Here is a 17,782-nt window from a genome sequence, read left to right as displayed (position 1 = left end):
TAGAATCACTGTCCCCCATTACCTCATGCGTCAGCGATTGTAGTGCGAGAAGAACAGTTTGAGATAAGTCTCCGAATGGACCAGAATGCCTATGATGTCTATTTCGCAACATGTATATTGGAAATAGCAAAATGTTGCTTACCTGTCCATGAAAGACATCCCGTCTCTTGTAGCTTTTGAGAATTTTTTGAGTTTCTCCGTAACGTTTTCGAGCTTACTTAACAATTCTGATACGAAGCGCCTCGCTTTCCTTTGGATCTTGTCTTATGTTAGACCATACTGTGAAGTCTGACACTATGACTTTCCTGGGCGGAAAACAAACTTCTCTCAAAGGATCGCAACTGATTCGGGAAAATCACTCGTGTGAAACACAACTTCTTACTATTCAGACGTGTTGTGTTGTAAACAGTAAATGTATGCGGGCAAATAGATTCCGACTTCCTAGATTTCTAAAAGTTACTAGACGCTGCACCACAACGTCGACTGCTAAATAATGTAGGATCATGCGGAGTGTCTTCGCAGATATGTGACTGGCTCGAAAAAATATTTGATTAGCAGCACTCAATAAGTTATACTGAACGGCAAATATTCAATACTAGCGGAAGTAACATCATGTGTGCGCCAGTAAAGAGAAATAGAACATACAATGTTGTAAATAAACATTACCAGATAAATAAAAAAAGTGAAGCATCCAGAAGACACGGTTGGATGTTAATGTAACTTCGTACATGAACACACCTTCGGCGCCGGCCGAGGTGCCCGTGCGGTTCTAGGCGCTACAGTCTGGAACCGCGCGACCGCTACGGTCGCAGGTTCGAATCCTGCCTCGGGCATGGGTGTGTGTGATGTCCTTACGTTAGTTAGGTTTAAGTAGTTCTAAGTTCTAGGGGACTGATGCCCTCAGAAGTTAAGTCCCATAGTGCTCAGAGCCATTTGAACCATTTTTAACACCTTCGGCAAGTGTGTAAGTGATTAGAGATGAAATTGTCTTTGAAAGGTACAACGACCACTAGAGTGCATTAGTGGTGGTCGTGTTTAGTGTTGTTGCCAGGCCTTGTAGACACATAAGGGATTTGAACAACGTCGCAAGTTTATGAGTACCTGAGAGTGTTTGAAAGGGCCTTATTGTCAATCTCCATTTGGCTGACTAGTCGACCCGTGCAATATCTCGATCCGTGGGGCATTCAGATATGAGACTGGCTGATGTTGGACTGCATGGAACGTGAGGGTAGGCATACTCCTTTCCTAGACTCCAATCGACCACGTCTGTCGACAAGGCAGCGACTCCGCATTGTGCACCAAGCACATCGTTAACACCTGCAAATCTGCTCCTGCAGTCCGAGAAAAAGTGTCATCCAGCACCATTGGCTGGACAGAAGCAGCAGCATTGAATTACCGTCCCACGCACAGGCATTCCGTTAACATGACACAAATGGCTTTGTTTAGAGTGATCCCACAGGAATACTGATGAATGCGTCGATGGTGTTTAGCAATGAATCGCAGTTCTGCAACATTCCGAATGACACTCGTCGGCAAGTAAGGAGCCGACATGAGAAGAGGGCTCGAGACGCACAGCTGTGTTTTCCTGTCGTTATGGTTTGAGGAGTCATCGGGTGTGACTTCAGGTCACGGCTGCTAGTAAACTTTGACGCCACAACGGTACGTCACGGCAGTCCTGAGCTCTCATGTGTTACCTCTCTTTCGATAGTATCGTGGAGTTGTTTTTTAATAGGACAATGCTCGTCCACAAATAGCACTTGTTATGAACTGTCTGTGCGATGCTGAGGTACTCCCGTGTCCAGCAGTATTCCCATATATATCCCCGATAGAATACATTTGGGACCAGCAGCGCCAGTATGCAGAATTTCAAGAACCATTTACAACAGTCATGGTCCAGCTTGCGTCAGGAAAGGATACAATGGGTATGTCTCTGGCACCGTTCCCAACCGAATGAGTGCATATATCATCCACACCAAAGGGGCGGTGGAGTAGCAGGGGGGGGGGAGGAGGGGGGTTGCAACGCAGTACTGATAAACTGATACGAGGACTTGTACTGTGTAGTTCTTTGTAAGTTTAACTCGATTTTATAATCACTGAAACAATAGCACATATTCTCTCTACCAGAGAATCTCACTTCGTTTCTTCGTCCACGTCTGGGTGCTTCACTTTTTTTTAATTTTATTTTTTGTCAGGCAGTGTAAACAAACGATTTATCCGCAGTACAGCTCTGTTAGTGTGTTCTCTGAGTATGCTATGATCTACTGGAAAATATTACTGTGCGACAACACTGAGAAAATGCAAATGGGCTTGGACAAAATTTCCATTTGGTGTAATGAATGGAAGCTCTCTTGAAACACGGAAAAATGTAAGACCACTGTTAAAGTCCGGTGCTCAAAAAATGGTTCAAATGGCTCTGAGCACTATGGGACTTAACATCTATGGTCATCAGTCCCCTAGAACTTAGAACTACTTAAACCTAACTAACCTAAGGACATCACACAACACCCAGTCATCACGAGGCAGAGAAAATCCCTGACCCCGCCGGGAATCGAACCCGGGAACCCGGGCGTGGGAAGCGAGAACGCTACCGCACGACCACGAGCTGCGGACAAAGTCCGGTGCTGCTAACGCGCTTGGAACTGGTGTGTGGGTCAAGTTCCGACGTTTGTTACTCTATTACTTTTTCACAACTTTCAAGCGCACATTGAGGGCGACAGACTTACCTCGTCGAGCGGGCAGCCACTGGACGCCAGCATCGTGTGCGAGTGGAGCAGCAGCAGACGCAACAGCTTGTCCTTTATCTCGGACATCACGGTGGGCCGCGCCCTGCAACAGAACACGGCTCGCTGTCACACGCCGAATGCAATCACCTTGTCGCTAAAGGCGAAAGGTTCCGACGGCAATGAAAGACTGTTTACACCACATTAACGATATCATTACCTTCAGCTTTGGCGTTGAGTTATGCTAGCAATGGTGTGTGCTGATAAGTGGAATGTATGTAGTGCTCGTAGCTTAAGCGCGGAGACGCTGATGTGGCACCGACTGTGATCTCTTGCGCTCTGACCGAAAGCGGGAGAGGCGCGTGCGGGGCAACGTTACTTTGAGTCTAATGGCAACGAATGGAGGCGGATGCATGACCAATGGACGAAGGAAGTTTTTCCTACACTAAAAACAGTAAATGACGAAAACATGGGCGTTTATCACTGAAAACAGTAGTGCACTAAAAAGCCTATAGACCATCTCAGTTTCGCAGCGGCTGTCATCTGCATCTACATCTACATGACTACTCTACAATTCACACTTAGTGCTTGGCAGAGGGTTCTTCGAACCATCTTCAGGATATTTCTCTGCCCTCCCACTTTCTAATAGCGCATGGTAAATTGATCATTTAAATCTCTCACTGCGAGCTCTGATTTTTCTTATTACGATTTCTCCCTGTTGAGGTTGGTAACAATAACATATTTTCACCTTCAGAAGAGAAAACTGGCGACCGACACGTCGTGAAAAGACCTCGCCGCAATGAAAAACGCCTCTGTTTTAATCATTCGCATCGCAATTCGCTTATCAGTTAACCCTATCTGGTAAGATCATACGACAGAACAGTATTCTAACAGACGACAGACGAGCATAGTGCAAGTAGTCTCTTTAGTAGACCTGTTGCATCTCGTAAGTGTTCCGCCATTAAAACGCAGTCTTTGGTTTACATTCCCCACGACATTATCTGTGTGATATTTCCAGTTCAATTTGTTAATAATTGTAATTCTTAGTTATTTAGTCGAATTGACAGCCCTTACATATTGTGTAAACGAAATTCAACGGATTTCTCTTCGTGTTGATGCGGACGGCCTCGCACTTTTCCTTATTCAGAAATAATTACCGCTTCTCTCACCATACAGGTATTTATTCTAAACCATTTTTGCAATTGGTTTTTATCTTCTGATAATGTCATTATACGTTAAATGACAGCATCATCTACCAATAATCTAAATTGTTGATATAGATTGGAAACAGCGGAAGGCCTGTAACACTTTCTTGTGGAACGCTGTATATCGCTTCTATTTTACTCGATGAGTTTCCCTCGTTACTTATAACTGTGCTCTTTCTGACAGGAAATCATGAATCCAGTCGCACAACTGAAGTGATACCTCGTAGATACGCAGTTTGATTTACAGTTTCTTGTTAGGAACGGTGTCAAAAGCCTTCTGGAAATCTAGAAATACGGAATACTGTCGATAGGTCTACTCATTACTTTGTGAGAATAAAGAGCTAGTTGTGTTATTTCTTCCGAATTCGTGCTGACTGTGAGTCAGTGGTTTCCCTCAAGGTAATTCCTAATGTTCGAACACAGTAAAGATTTCATAATCCTACTGCAAACTGACGTCATTGATATGAGTCTACATTCATCGAAATCCTCCTATTTCCTTTCTTGAGTACTAGTGTGGCATGTGCTACTTTTCTGTCTTTTTGTGCGGATCTTTTCTTGAGCGAGGTCTTGTATATCACTGATAAGCGCAGGGAGTATTGATCAACATCTGAAAGCAATCTGATATACTAATAGGACTGGAAGACTTGTCTTTATTAAGTGATTCAAGCTTGACCGAGGATATCTACTTCTAAGTTATTCATGTTGGCAGTTATTCCTGATTCGAATTCTGGAATATTTACTTAATTTACTTTAGTGAATGAATTTAAAAAATTAATTTTTTGGATGGTGATGGTTGTTGTTGATGATATGTTGATGACGATGAACTTTACTCATATTCTACAACCATCTTCTCGAAACCACCAAGAAAATGTGATGTCATCTCGGAACTAATTAATAGTCTCTGGTTCATGAAAATTACAGCAATTAGATCAACCTTTCTGTCCCTAGTTTATAACGGAAACAAGTATAGTGAGTTAATACTGTCAAACTGCCCCCACGGAGAAGACTAATAGCTAAACGAAATAACAACATACTTTAATTATAATTCTTTCCTATTCTTCGAATTAATTGCAAGTCCTATCAAATATTGAATCGTCACAGATTTGGCTTGAGCTCGCGAAAACACCGTAACTAAGTCAATTTTTTTTTCGATTCACAAATATCTAAAGATGAGCATTACACTTATGGACAATTTGTCAAGCAAACTAAGACGCTGTGAACATTATAGTAAATTTAATTAAACATTTATATGGTTTACACGGTAACACCTCAACAGGTTACGGTGATTTGTATTAAGAATGTAACAGTGGACTATTTTGAATGCTTTGCAAACTGGAGTGAATACGTGTGCTCACAGTTTTTCAACGGAAGATAAGCGGGTTGTAGCTTTTCGTCCGCATCGGTTTCGTTAAAGATTGAATAGCTAAGTTGTAAACGTAAGTCCACAATTCACCGTGGACTTTTAGTAAGAAACATCCCGGTGTTCGTGTTGAAAAAAAAAAAGTCCCCGTTCGAGTGGACGGATGAGACTTCTCATTCGGATGCGGCGACGAGCCAATTCTGGTGCTTTAACATGGTTTCAACGGGGGCTGCCCTGCCAATTTTGACATGCCCCCTAGCAACACACTGAAATCTTCGTAAACGTTTGCTAGTTTGCGGATAGGGCTTGTAGATATAATGACCCCTTAACTTCTTAACAATTGTTTGTCGACTTCACTCTAAACAAAGAGAGCCACATTACTGCCCTCCCCCGTTTTGGACCTTCAGGAAGACATTCACACCCTCATTGAAAGTGTGTCTTGTAGAGTGAAAGCCGTCTTAAAGGTGAAAGGTGGACATATCCCGTACTAATGTACTTAATAGATGTCCGGATAATTTTGATTTGAGAGTGTACATGTGAAATGAGGTTTTCTAGGCGAGAATGTTTGAAGATATGTTTGCGGATGGGATTGACCTCCACATTTTCATGTGTTAAATTTCTACGACGCATGATGCGGACAGCAATGACGTGTTTTCTGTCAGAATCTAAAGAAGACGAGAAGGTTAGTCGTGGTAAAATTATACGTGAATCTTGAAGCGTTTTCTAGACTAGAAATCCGAACACAAAGCACCATTCTGAACCACGTTTTAAGCACTTGTTTACGGATAATTATTCGTCTAAATGCGTCAGGCACCACAATTACCAAAGTTTTCGTGACGATTTGCGTGCTGTTTACGTGGTGCGGTCATGCGAATGCCTGTTGAGGTTTGGCATATTACACAAAAGATGAAAATCAAAACTGGATGCTATTTTTTCTATAACTGTCTTGATAAATTTAGGCCATCTTTAGAAATGCTTACGTCTTTACGTTAACGCTACATTTGAAGCAACGATTCTTGAAAGGAGATCAGATTCGACCTGGATGCAATACCAGGCAACAGTTGCATTACACCCAGCTGTTACTCATTACTAGCATGGCGTGTGTGAGGGATTGGTGGGCAGATACTCCGCTCACGACGGAGGTCGCGTCGTGCAGCGAGCGGCTCAGCTCGGGTAGCCAGAGCTGTGAGAAAGTTCTCCCCAACTATAGCCGAGATGATACACACGGCACTGGGCTCAGATAGCCCGATACCGCCAACAGACTGTAAAAAAAAAAAAAGGAGAAATAAAAGTCTTTGCAAAGACGCAGCGTGAAGACGAGATCAGCACCATGACAAGGATGTAGTCCACCTGTACGACGTCTTCAGAGTGTGGTTTTCACGCCTTCCTAACCTCCGCTACGCCGCAACGGCCTTACTTCACCACCGCTGATTGCCTACAATTATTCATCGCCCAGTTACACGTGCTCCAAAACGAAACTTACATAGAAAACGGGCTGTGTTGGGAAGCTTCCCCCGATTGAGTGCCACATCTGTATAACATCGGGCTCCTAACAGCCGTGAAATACTTTAAAATCCGAAACTAACAATTTCGTGAGGCCAGCATCAAATTTTCTCGCTTTCTGTCCGTTCTGCACACGTTGCTATTAGTTACAACGTTGTTCTCTTGACAAGATCCTAGTCTAGATGGCTTTTTTTGCCTTCCTTACATCGACAGAAGTTTGAAATGGGTAATTGTATTGCACTCGATATTTAGTTTACTGACAGTGGGATATTTCACATTGTTATTGTACAAAGGTGTTAGATGACGCGCCTCGGAATTTGCTTCATCAAGCCCATAGATGTTTCGAATAAGTACATGTTTCGTATCGGTAACTGAAGTCAATGCCTGTTCAGTACACTGATGTGTTTTGGTCGTTACGGACCACTGTTGTGTGAAGTGAAGGAGAAGCGGAAAACTGGTGCCGAAACCGTACCATATCGATTCTAAAAGCATGAAGGGGCCCGCCGTGCTTAACATCTCCTCCTGGTGGACGCACTTACCGCAAATAGTTTTCATATTACCGCTCCGTAAAATACAATGCTGAGATTTAGGGTTTGACGGCGGACGTTGACGAACAGTCTGATGATCAGTGGCTGTGTCCCAGCATCTCTCTTCCCTTTTGCCGAAAAAATACTGTAGCACAAATTCCCTTCTACCACCGGGACTCAATCTGGCAACCTTGAGGTGCTGTGACAACCATCTTGCGTGTAACATCTTCCTTGGTGAATCAAGCGGTCTGCTTATTACAGAATTCTGTTCGATTGTTAAGGCGTAACGAAAATCATGAAGTGGTGTAGTTTGGTGGCACAGTAACCTGGCAACGGAAGTGGAATATACAGCACAAGCGGATGGACGTAACCTCGCTTTTCGTATACGATAGCTACGGACGTCATCTGTCACTACTATGTGTTGCATGAAATATCACACAGCCTGGCGCCTTTACATCAAACTTGGAAATGAAAAGAGAGAGACTGCTGCTAATTCTCAGAATTCCATTAAGTACACGACAACTTGCGGTACAGTTTCTTTTAATCAGTATTGTTATAAAAAAAACGATTGAAACATACACGATACCCACAGACAGACAGGCAGGCAGTCAGACAGACAGACAGAGATACTGACCTGTAGACTTCTATGCGCAGCGTGGCGACCGTACTGAGTTCACCCAGGATGTCTCCGACCGTGGCAAGTGGGCCCTCTGCTATCTTCTCCAGGCTCAGGGGTTTCCAGTTTTTTATCACAACAGAACCTAGAACAAGGTAAAAGGTACGTGAAAGACGATAGAAGTGTTCGTATAATTAGAATTCTTCCTACAAAATTATGAGTTTAAATCGATTAGTTTCTGCACTTTCATTCTAATCGTCTTTAGGTTGGCAGTATGGCTTAGTGCGATCACCAAACGCTAGATAGCACCGTTCTCTTCGCTTCTGGCAGGCTTCAACTTTATCATGTCTGTTTCCTCGTGGTGTTGGTGTTGGTGGTGGTGGTGGTGGTGGCGGTGGTGGTGGTTGGGGGTGGAAAGCACAGTAAACAGGGTGCAGTAAGCAGTGTGCAGAAGATAATGCGTTTCTGCTGTAGTGCGCATGACCTCACTGAGAAACTCTTGGCGCTCGTATGTAGGAGAATATATCATTTCGGAAGTATTATGGTTTTCACTTAGTTGCTTTTGTACAGTGAATGATTTGAACGTTCGAGTGTTTTGACGGTGTGCAGGCAGTGGCAAGTTGTGCTATTGGTGGCTGTAATGCTCACAACATTAACACAAAAGGAAATAAAGCAGTGCTTCATGCTTTTCCCCAGGATGAAGGTTTGCAAAAGATTTGATTGTCCAAATTCTGCAGAAGAGACGTTGTAAATTTTGCAAACGCTAGAATAAACTCTCGCCATTTCGAAGAAACTGAGTCTATAAGATGCTTCCAATTGGAACGGCTAAATTTACGTGGCTTCAAACAACTAGTACATTCGAATTAATTTTTGGCAGGATAATGGATAACACAATTCTCCAAGGAAAACTGTTATTACGAACTGCTGTTGTTGTTATGGTCTTCAGTCCAGAGACTGGTTTGATGCAGCTCTCCATGCTACTCTATTCTGTTCAAGCTTCTTAATCTCCCAGTAGCTACAGCGACCTACATCCTCCTGAATCTGTTTAGTGTATTCATCTCTTAGTCTCCCTCTAAGATTTTTACCCTCCACGCTGCCCTCCGATACTAAGTTGGTCATCCCTTGATGCCTCAGAATATGTCCTACCAACCGATCCCTTCCTCTAGTCAAGTTGTGCCACAAATTTCTCTTCTCCCCAATTTTACTCAATACATCTTCATTAGTTATGTGATCTACCCATCTGATCTTCAGCAGTCTTCTGTAGCACCACATTTTGAAAGCTTCTATTCTCTTCTTGTCTAAACTATTTATCGTCCATGTTTCACTTGCTTTAATGGCTACACTACATACAAATACTTTCAGAAACGACTTCCTCACACTTAAATCTACGCTCGATGTTAACAAAGTTCTCTTCTCTAGAAACGCTTTCGTTGCCATTGCCAGTCTACATTTTATATCCTCTCGACTTCGACCATCATCAGTTATTTTGCTCCCCAAATAACAAAACTCATTTACTACTTTAACTGTCTCATTTCCTAATCTAATTCCCTTAGCATCACCCGATTTAATTGGACTATATTCCATTATTCTCGTTTTGCTTTTGTTGATGTTCATGTTATATCCTCCTTTCAAGACACTGTCCATTCCGTTCAACTGCTCTTCCAGGTCCTTTGCTGTCTCTGACAGAATGACAGTGTCATCGGCGAACCTCAAAGCTTTTATTTGTTCTCCATGGATTTTAATACCAACTCAGAATTTTTCTTTTGTTTCCTTTACTGCTTGCTCAATATACAGATTGAAAAACATAGGTGGTAGGCTACAGCCCTGTATCACTCCCTTCCCAACCACTGCTATTATTCTCGTCGTTCATCCAGATATAATTAAAATTTATACGAGAACGTGAACATTTATCGGCTGCATTGCCTGTGATTAGCCAACGGACGTATTGCAATTTTAACACCGGTTAAAGTGAGACCGCCGAAGTTAAACGCTGTCGGGCTCGGCTAGTACATGGATGGGTGACCGTTCGGGTCTGCCGGGCGCTTTTGGCAAGCACCGGGCGCTCAGTCTTTGAGAGATCAATTGAGGAGCCACTCGATTGAGAGATAGCGGCCTCGGTCACGAAATCTGACAGCGAATGGGAGAGCGACGTGCTAACTGGATGCTCGTCCGTCTCCGCCTACGTAGACGCCTAGTGGTTGACACGGCGGTCGATCGGTACCGTTGGGCTTTCCGAGACATGGTCGGACAGAGTTTGGTACTGCTGCCTGCGACCAAAAGACTAAGTAGAGGCAGCTCTCTGTCGCAAAGCAAGGAAGTGGCGTCTATCATCTCTCGATATGAACGGTGTTTGTGTGATTTAAGTTACGTAGGAACTTAGATCAGTGACACAAGTGACGCTTCCTTGACAGTTTTTGTTTGCCAACACCGCAGCTCTAATTGCCTAGCAAGACGCCAAGATAGGCGGTGTCGAGGTTTGGCTTACTTCCCACAACATGTCCAGCTTTGCTGAACGAAAGGCACCGTAAGCGAACTCGCTTCTTCTTCTTCTTCTTTCGATTTCGGCCATCTTTGGACCACGTTCAACAATTCACTTGCCCGGCTTTTTGATCTTTTTTTCTCTCTTCCCAATATTTCCTCATCATTTTCGAGTGGTTCCTCCTCCGCTCTTCCGACCATTTCCTGTTATTATTCTTTAGTTTCGTTTCTTCTGGAAAACACTTAATTTCGTTCACTATTTGTCTAAACTTTTCCCTGTCCCTGATTGACTCACGGGTGACATTAAAATAGGCCAAATCCTTTTTCACCATCTGTATCCATTTATTGTTGGTTTTTTCGTTCCTGTTACTATGTTCAAACACTTTTCTTGTTAGCCTGTTTCCATCCATCCTCGACAGGTGACCATAAAACGTTAGTCTGCGTTTACGCATTGCCTCACTCACTTTCTCAATAGTTTTGTATATTTCCTTATTACTCTTTAGCTTGTACTCTTCCCCAATCTTTCTCGGTCCTAATATTTTTCTCAAAATTTTCCTTTCTTTCTTTTCCATGTTTTCTATTTCCCCCTTTTTGTTAAGAGTTAGGCACTCCGATGCATACAGGCATTCTGGTCTAATGACAGTTTTATAATGTCTTAATTTAGCTTGAATCGAAATGTTTTTTTTTTGTTATATATGTCTTTTGTTTTTTGAAAAGCAAATTCCATTTTCCTTGCTCTCGCCTGGTTTGCACTCTTGTCTAAACCATTCACTTGAATTATTTCACCTAAATACTTAAATTTTTCTGCTCTCTTAATATTGCCGTATTTAGTAATAAGATTTTTCTTGTTATTTCTATGATTAGACATATACACGGTTTTTTCAAATGAAATCTGCAGTCCAGCTCTGGCCGAAACTTCTTGTAGTTTCTCCAAGTAGTTCTGAGCTATTTCTTCGTTTTCTGTAATTATTGCCAGATCGTCTGCAAAAGCTAAACAGTCCACTTCTATTTTTTCTTTTTTTGTTCCAATTCTGATGTCATTCTTGGTGCCTTTGAGTTCTTCTTTCCATATTCTCAATATCTTTTCCAGTACGCAGTTGAAGAGGATTGGGGATAAACCATCACCTTGTCTAACACCTGTTTTAATTTCGAACTTCCTTGAAATTTCACCCATAAATTTAACTTTGGCCTTACTGTTTGTTAGCGTCTGTTTGATAATTTGAATTGTTTTCTTATCGACCCCAAATTCTTCCAATACTTTCAGTAATGTTTCTCTATCTACCGAGTCGTATGCTTTTTTGAAATCTACAAATACTATTGCAAATCTCTGGCCTCTTGAGATTCTGTAACGAATTAGTGTTTTCAGGTTAAATATTTGTTCAACACAGGATCTACCTTGTCTAAAACCTGCTTGATATTCACCTATTTTTTTATCCAGAACTGGCTCCACGATTTGAAGTAATTTCCTTGACAAAATTTTGTATCCTACTGGTAGTAGCGAGATCCCTCTATAATTATTAACATTCATCTTATCCCCCTTTTTGTGTAGTGGGTGTATCAGGGCACACTGCCAGTCTTCAGGAATTCTTTCTTCGTCCCAGATCTTCTTAAACATATGTTCCAAAACTTGTGGGAGGTTGGTATCCATTATTTTTAGGATTTCTGGTACTATGGAGTCTTCACCTGGGGCTTTATTGTTTTTTAGACTGTGTATTATGTGTTTTATTTCTTCAGCGTCTGGAGGTTTTGACTCGGTATTAGTATTTCGGTGGTTTTCAAAACTCATTTTATCTTTGGGTGGTTCACAATTTAGTAGATTCTCGAAATATTTTGCTAGTATTTCACAATTAGTCTTGTTTGTCAAACCTAGCTTGTTCTCTTCATCTTTAAAACATAAATTTGGGGATTGGTATTTGGTTAGCTGTTTTCTAAAAGTTTTGTAGAAATCTCTAGAATTATTTCTTTTAAAGTCTTCCTCAATCTGTTCTAGGTTATCCTGAAATTGTCTTCTTTTTTTATTACGGAAAAGCTTAGCTGTTTCTCTTCTCTGGATTTTAAAATTGTCAAGATCTTGAGGATCTTTTGTGGAGTTCCATTTCTGCCACAATTTCTGTCTCTTCTCCAGGTTCTCATCACATTCATTGTCCCACCATGGATGTCTTCTTACTCTTTTCACGAGACAATTTTCTTTTGCTATTTCAACTATTTCGTTTTTGATCTCCTCCCATCCCGCTTCCTTATTTATTGTGGATATGCCATCGCTATCTTTGTGCAATGCTCTTTGAAACCGTTGTTTAATTTCTTCATTTTTTAAAGTTTCTGTGTTATATTTTGGAATTTTGTAAAAGGTTTTCTTCTCTTTTCGAAATGGGAGTGGTCTGAATTTAATCGTAGTCAAATAGTGGTCTGAATCAACATCAAGGCTTTTCAGCACTTTAGTGTTTTGAATTTCTTCTTGACAATGAAGTGAGATAGCCACATGGTCAATTTGGAATTCTCCGAGAAGTGGATTTGGTGATCTCCTGTTTCCTGTAAAATGCATTTTCAAGTGTTGTTACGTTCTGGAGCTAATGTCATTTTATGTGAATGACTTGTAACAACTTGGATCAATTTTATTTTTCCACTTTGATAAAAAAAAACAAAGAATAGTCGTGTGAATAAAGCTATTGAAGCATGTGTGGCAGTTACATGACCTCATTCCAACGCTTTTTAGATTTATGGCGCATAGATAATTATTTGACTCAGAACGACAGTCTCCACCTGTCAGTTGACGCTTTTTAAACTTGTGATTTACACAAGAAGAAAATAGCTCGTCGTCTAGATATTGTTTTCTCAATAAAACCTTTCTCATAGCTAACTTAGAAAGCTGCGTGCTCATTTACAGGATTCACTTTGACAGAAAACAGACTACAATTTGCGCTTTTTCCCTCTGTTCGTTCTGAGAGTTTTGGTAAGCTTGTATTTCGTTCTTTTTGTACTGTTTTAATAAATTATAATAATATTGTGCAGATTGTTTTCTGCTTACCGTCGTAAATATCGCTAAACTGTAAGAAAATGCCTGCAATCAGTTTCAAAGATTTACTTCATCGGTAAATATAATGTACAGTCTAGCGTAAAATACGCATGAGAAATATCGAAGGAAGCAGCACCAATTTGCATGTGAAAATGTAGAAAATGTTACTCATGAACGATCATCCGATCTGCTGCAGTAATTATATCCTCCGTAGATGGGTATGGAACTCCAGAAAGTGTAGGAATTATTGTTTACTGCAGAATGCACAACCTTGTATAGGAGGTAATAGTGGTAAGAAATACTTATACTACAGTATTACGCACACACACACACACACACACACACACACACACACACACACACACACACACACGCACGCACACACACACACACACACAGTACTCAGCCTGTGTCAAAACACAAAGTGAGTGCATTCCCTCGGCAGTCACGCTGTTTCGTGAGGGGCTAGAATAGTGCTCTCACATTTATTTTTACGAGGGCTACTCGGAAAGTAAGTTCCGACCGGTCCCGAAATGGAAACAACTGTGAAAATCAAAAATGTTATATTTGGAACAGTTAGCTACACCTTCCTGCCGCTTCTCTACATAGTCACCGCTCCGACTGAAGACATACAGTTGTGCCATCTTTCCGTTCCCTCGTCGTAGTAGGCAGCCGCCTCGTTGACTGTCCCAAAATGTTGCCTTCAAAGCCAGCGGTTAATGCGAGTGGAGATGAAACTCGGGGGCAGGCAGTTACGGGTTGCATTGTGGCTAATCAAACACTTCCCATTGGAAACGCTGCAGAAGCATCTTCATTGCCCCTGCAGAGTTCGGCTGAGTATTGACGCGAAGAAGGGACCGCGTAACAGTTGTGTTATATGGGTTGCATGACATCAGGCGAAATCTCTCACCCTCATGCATGGTAGGAGACGCTACTTCCTATGCATCTTTCCGTGCTTACTATGCACTCAGAACTGCAAAAAAGGGCGACGTGACGCGATCGACAGGAATACAAGAAGCACGACCCAACACATCTGTGCAAAGATTCATCGGATTTTCACAGTCGTCTCCATTTCGCGATCGATCGGAACTTACTTCCCGAATAGCCCTCGTATTTATTTACTTTTCTCGTAACAACAAGCAATGGTTTCTGCCACACAAGGCAAGGTTTCGATATGTGGCTATTCTCGTTTCTTTCACGAACACTAGAGGAATGTGACTAAAAATACGCTTCTGGATTTTATTTTCTGTAACGATCTTATGGACATCACATAACAAAAAGAATAGGCGCCAGTTAGGAAGATAATATTAATCTAGTACGATATTATTACTTTGTGTCAGTGTTCTGTTTCCTTCTCGTAAGAGTGCATCCGTAGATTTTATTAACAAACATAAAAGAATCAAGCATTTATCCACAGAGTACTCTCGTGGTAAAGCAGACTCTTCAATTGCACTATTTCACTTGCAACGTTTTTCTTTTTGTGTTTTTGGTAAAGCAGTAAGCTGAAAGCAAATGAAGTAGTTTTTTATTTTTCTCAACTGTTATTTATATGATAGTACGGCCTGAAGCCGATGAAGGTACATGAAATGCCAGAGTGCAGTCTCGCAGTATTATTGGATGGTACTCATCCAGTGAAAGGCAAGAAGCAACAAGTCTTGGAATACTAAATCTACACAGTAGTTTGCTAGTACAACGGGAGCTCGCTGATTCCATGACGACAAAAGCCAGCACGTTCACAGCTGAGCACCCCGCCTGCTGACACAGTGGTACAACTGTGTCCCTACTGTAGTGCACTCACCCCTGGCGGCGGCGACCATGTCGCTGGGATAGCCGAGGCGCACCAGCGCCGCGCCCACCAGGTCGGCGAACGCCGTCGCCACGGGGATGATGACGTAGCTGTCCGTCTCGACGACCGGTCGCCTGCGGAAGCCGACCGCCGATACCGCCTCCACCACACAGTGCACCGGCAGCGACTTGCCTGCCAAACACACACACACACACAAATGCCGTCAGGTATCACAACACCACTGTCATATACTGGCTGCCAACTGGTACATTTCACACAGGTCAAGCGCTACGATTACTGTAACGCTGGGCTGACGTGATTGTACAGGATGGCAGACAATCAAGGAATATTTTAGGGAATTACTTTAAAAAATTTATTTCAAAGGCCCAGTTGAATCTTTACAAGTTTTCTCCCAGAGTAATTCATGCCGTGTCTACCCGACACAAGTCGCTTGCCTTTCAAAACTGAGGCAGTTCTGTCCAGCTAAAGCTGCTGACAGGAGACGCCCTGAGACTTCTACTTAAACTGCTAGCGAATTTACGCCATTAGTTTTAGCCAACAGCGAGCACGGGATAGCGATCACGTGTGTGGACGCTGGAGTCTTCTGCAGTGCCGAACATAGTTGCTTCTCTCTCTTGCAATCCAGACCTCGAACAGAACAGACGCCAGAGGCTATGCTTTCACGACCGGCCAGCAACCTAAGTTAACATGGACCGCTTCCCCTTTCGTTGCCCACTTTAATTAATTTTTCGACCTCCTAGACCGGCCTTAACCTGGTAACTTCCGAATCTAGGCGCGCCGTTTGTACTCCATATATTGAAATATATCCTCTTTATTGTACTTAATTTCCTGTTTTGTCGTTTATCGGCAGACTTGGATGCCGACTATCAAATCCTGACCGCTCGACCTCCTGCACACTGCCACCACGAGGCATATTTAACCGCCTTCTTCCCCCTTCCCTGCCATATTATACATTAACATTGGTGTCAGAAGTTTCTCTCCCCATCCTCAAACCACGAACTCTTTTACAATTGGTGTCAGGAGCCGGATGTAACAATTATATGCCCCCTTCCCGGAACGAACTCTTTTACATAATGTTCTGAAAATTACAGCTGGTTTCTCAATATAAAGACCAAAGAGAGCTGTGTTGAAACAATCGTGCTTTGCTATCCATGATGATAAAGCCTCGCCTTTCTTCAGCCTATAAAAAATATAACGGGTCAGTTTTAAGGCCATTCATTCGAATCATTTTGCTTTTTCACACGCAAAAATTTGCACTTAACTATGATTTTTTTGGGCATATATGAAGTGAGCGGTTTAAATCAGAGCATTTTCTTTATTTTCACCCAATGGACACCTTCCATTTAGAAAGTGATACAGTGAGTATCGTGTCTTTTATTTAATTACACTCATGTTCAGAAGAAACAGGACACCTTGAACGACTAGAGATAGGACATTCATGATCACAGGACACATACTTTAGTCTGTACTGCAGAAATGATTAGCGTTTCAGTCACTTCGGTTCAGCATGTGTCTTGTTGCCTAGTAGGTACATGCTCCACCGCGTGCCCTGATTACTTGTTTCATGCGTGATGGCACCGACCACCGACGTATATACGGGGGGGAATGGCGTCGTGTAGTGTAGCCACCCACGCTGCATTCGCCTGGTTCCAAAGTTTATCTGTGTCGGTTGCCAATGGGGCACAGCGCTGCACTCGTCATTTCACCATATACACATTTTCGATTGGTGACAAGTTTGCTGATCTGGCGGGTCACGGCAAAAGGCTGACGTCCTGTGACACTAAAAAGGCACGTGTTCGTGAAGCAAACATATGGTCGTGCATTGTCTTGCTGAAAAATAGCGTCTGCGGTGTTGTGCAGAAAGTGTTTGGCTACCGGTCGCAGGATGTGATTCACGTAGGTCACATTGATCAGTGTTCTGGACATGCACCAGCTGCGATTTGTGATTGTACCCAGTCGCACCCCACACCATAAGGCCTTGAGTAGGCGCTGTATATCTTGTATCTTGCGCGAATGCAGTCGCTGTGATGCCCCTCCCTCTGTCTGCAGCGAACCAAATTGCAGTCATCATTTTCAAACAAACAGAAACCGTATTCCTCCTAAAACACTATTTGATGTCATTCCTGTCCCCAGAGACATCGTTCCATATACGTTTGCCATTTTTTCTGCACATTCGTCAAAGGTAGGAGGAGAAGTAGACTACGCGCAAATAACCCATGCCGTAATAAACGGGATGGACTGTCATTCCTGATAGTTTACCATGTGTTAAACTGTTCCACCGTGGCGTCAGAGCCGAGGAGGACTCAGATCTGTCCTGCAATGCCATTCGAATTAGGTGTCGATCACCTCGGGGGTTGGTCTGGGTGGTACGACCAGACCCATTTCGTGGTGTTCTACGCTCTTCCCTGAACCATTCAGCACACACCCGTTGAACTGCCGGGGCATTTAGTCCTTCACAAGCAGTAACTTCCCGAATGGATGCATCACATTCTCTTATAACACTAACACGCTCTCTTTTAAGCTCATTGGTTTGACGGTACTGTTAGCGCACAC

General features: G+C 42.6%; 1 protein-coding gene across 1 annotated transcript in view; it reads right to left on the bottom strand.

The window, feature by feature from the left end:
* The window catches only part of LOC126124646 (zinc finger homeobox protein 4), a gene marked incomplete at its 5' end in the record, with an annotated part of 330,802 nt that overhangs the window by 60,211 nt on the left and 252,809 nt on the right, over positions 1–17,782 (bottom strand). The window contains 3 exons of the mRNA XM_049915109.1: positions 2,724–2,826; positions 7,950–8,076; positions 15,221–15,400. Coding sequence (XP_049771066.1) covers positions 2,724–2,826; positions 7,950–8,076; positions 15,221–15,400 — 410 coding nt within the window. The remainder of the gene's footprint in view (positions 1–2,723; positions 2,827–7,949; positions 8,077–15,220; positions 15,401–17,782) is intronic.

This window comes from Schistocerca cancellata, chromosome 1 (genome assembly GCF_023864275.1).
Source record: "Schistocerca cancellata isolate TAMUIC-IGC-003103 chromosome 1, iqSchCanc2.1, whole genome shotgun sequence".
Lineage (NCBI taxonomy): Eukaryota > Metazoa > Arthropoda > Insecta > Orthoptera > Acrididae > Schistocerca > Schistocerca cancellata.
The sequence above is the reverse complement of the archived record's forward strand: the minus strand, read 5'-3'. Positions and strand labels throughout refer to the sequence as shown.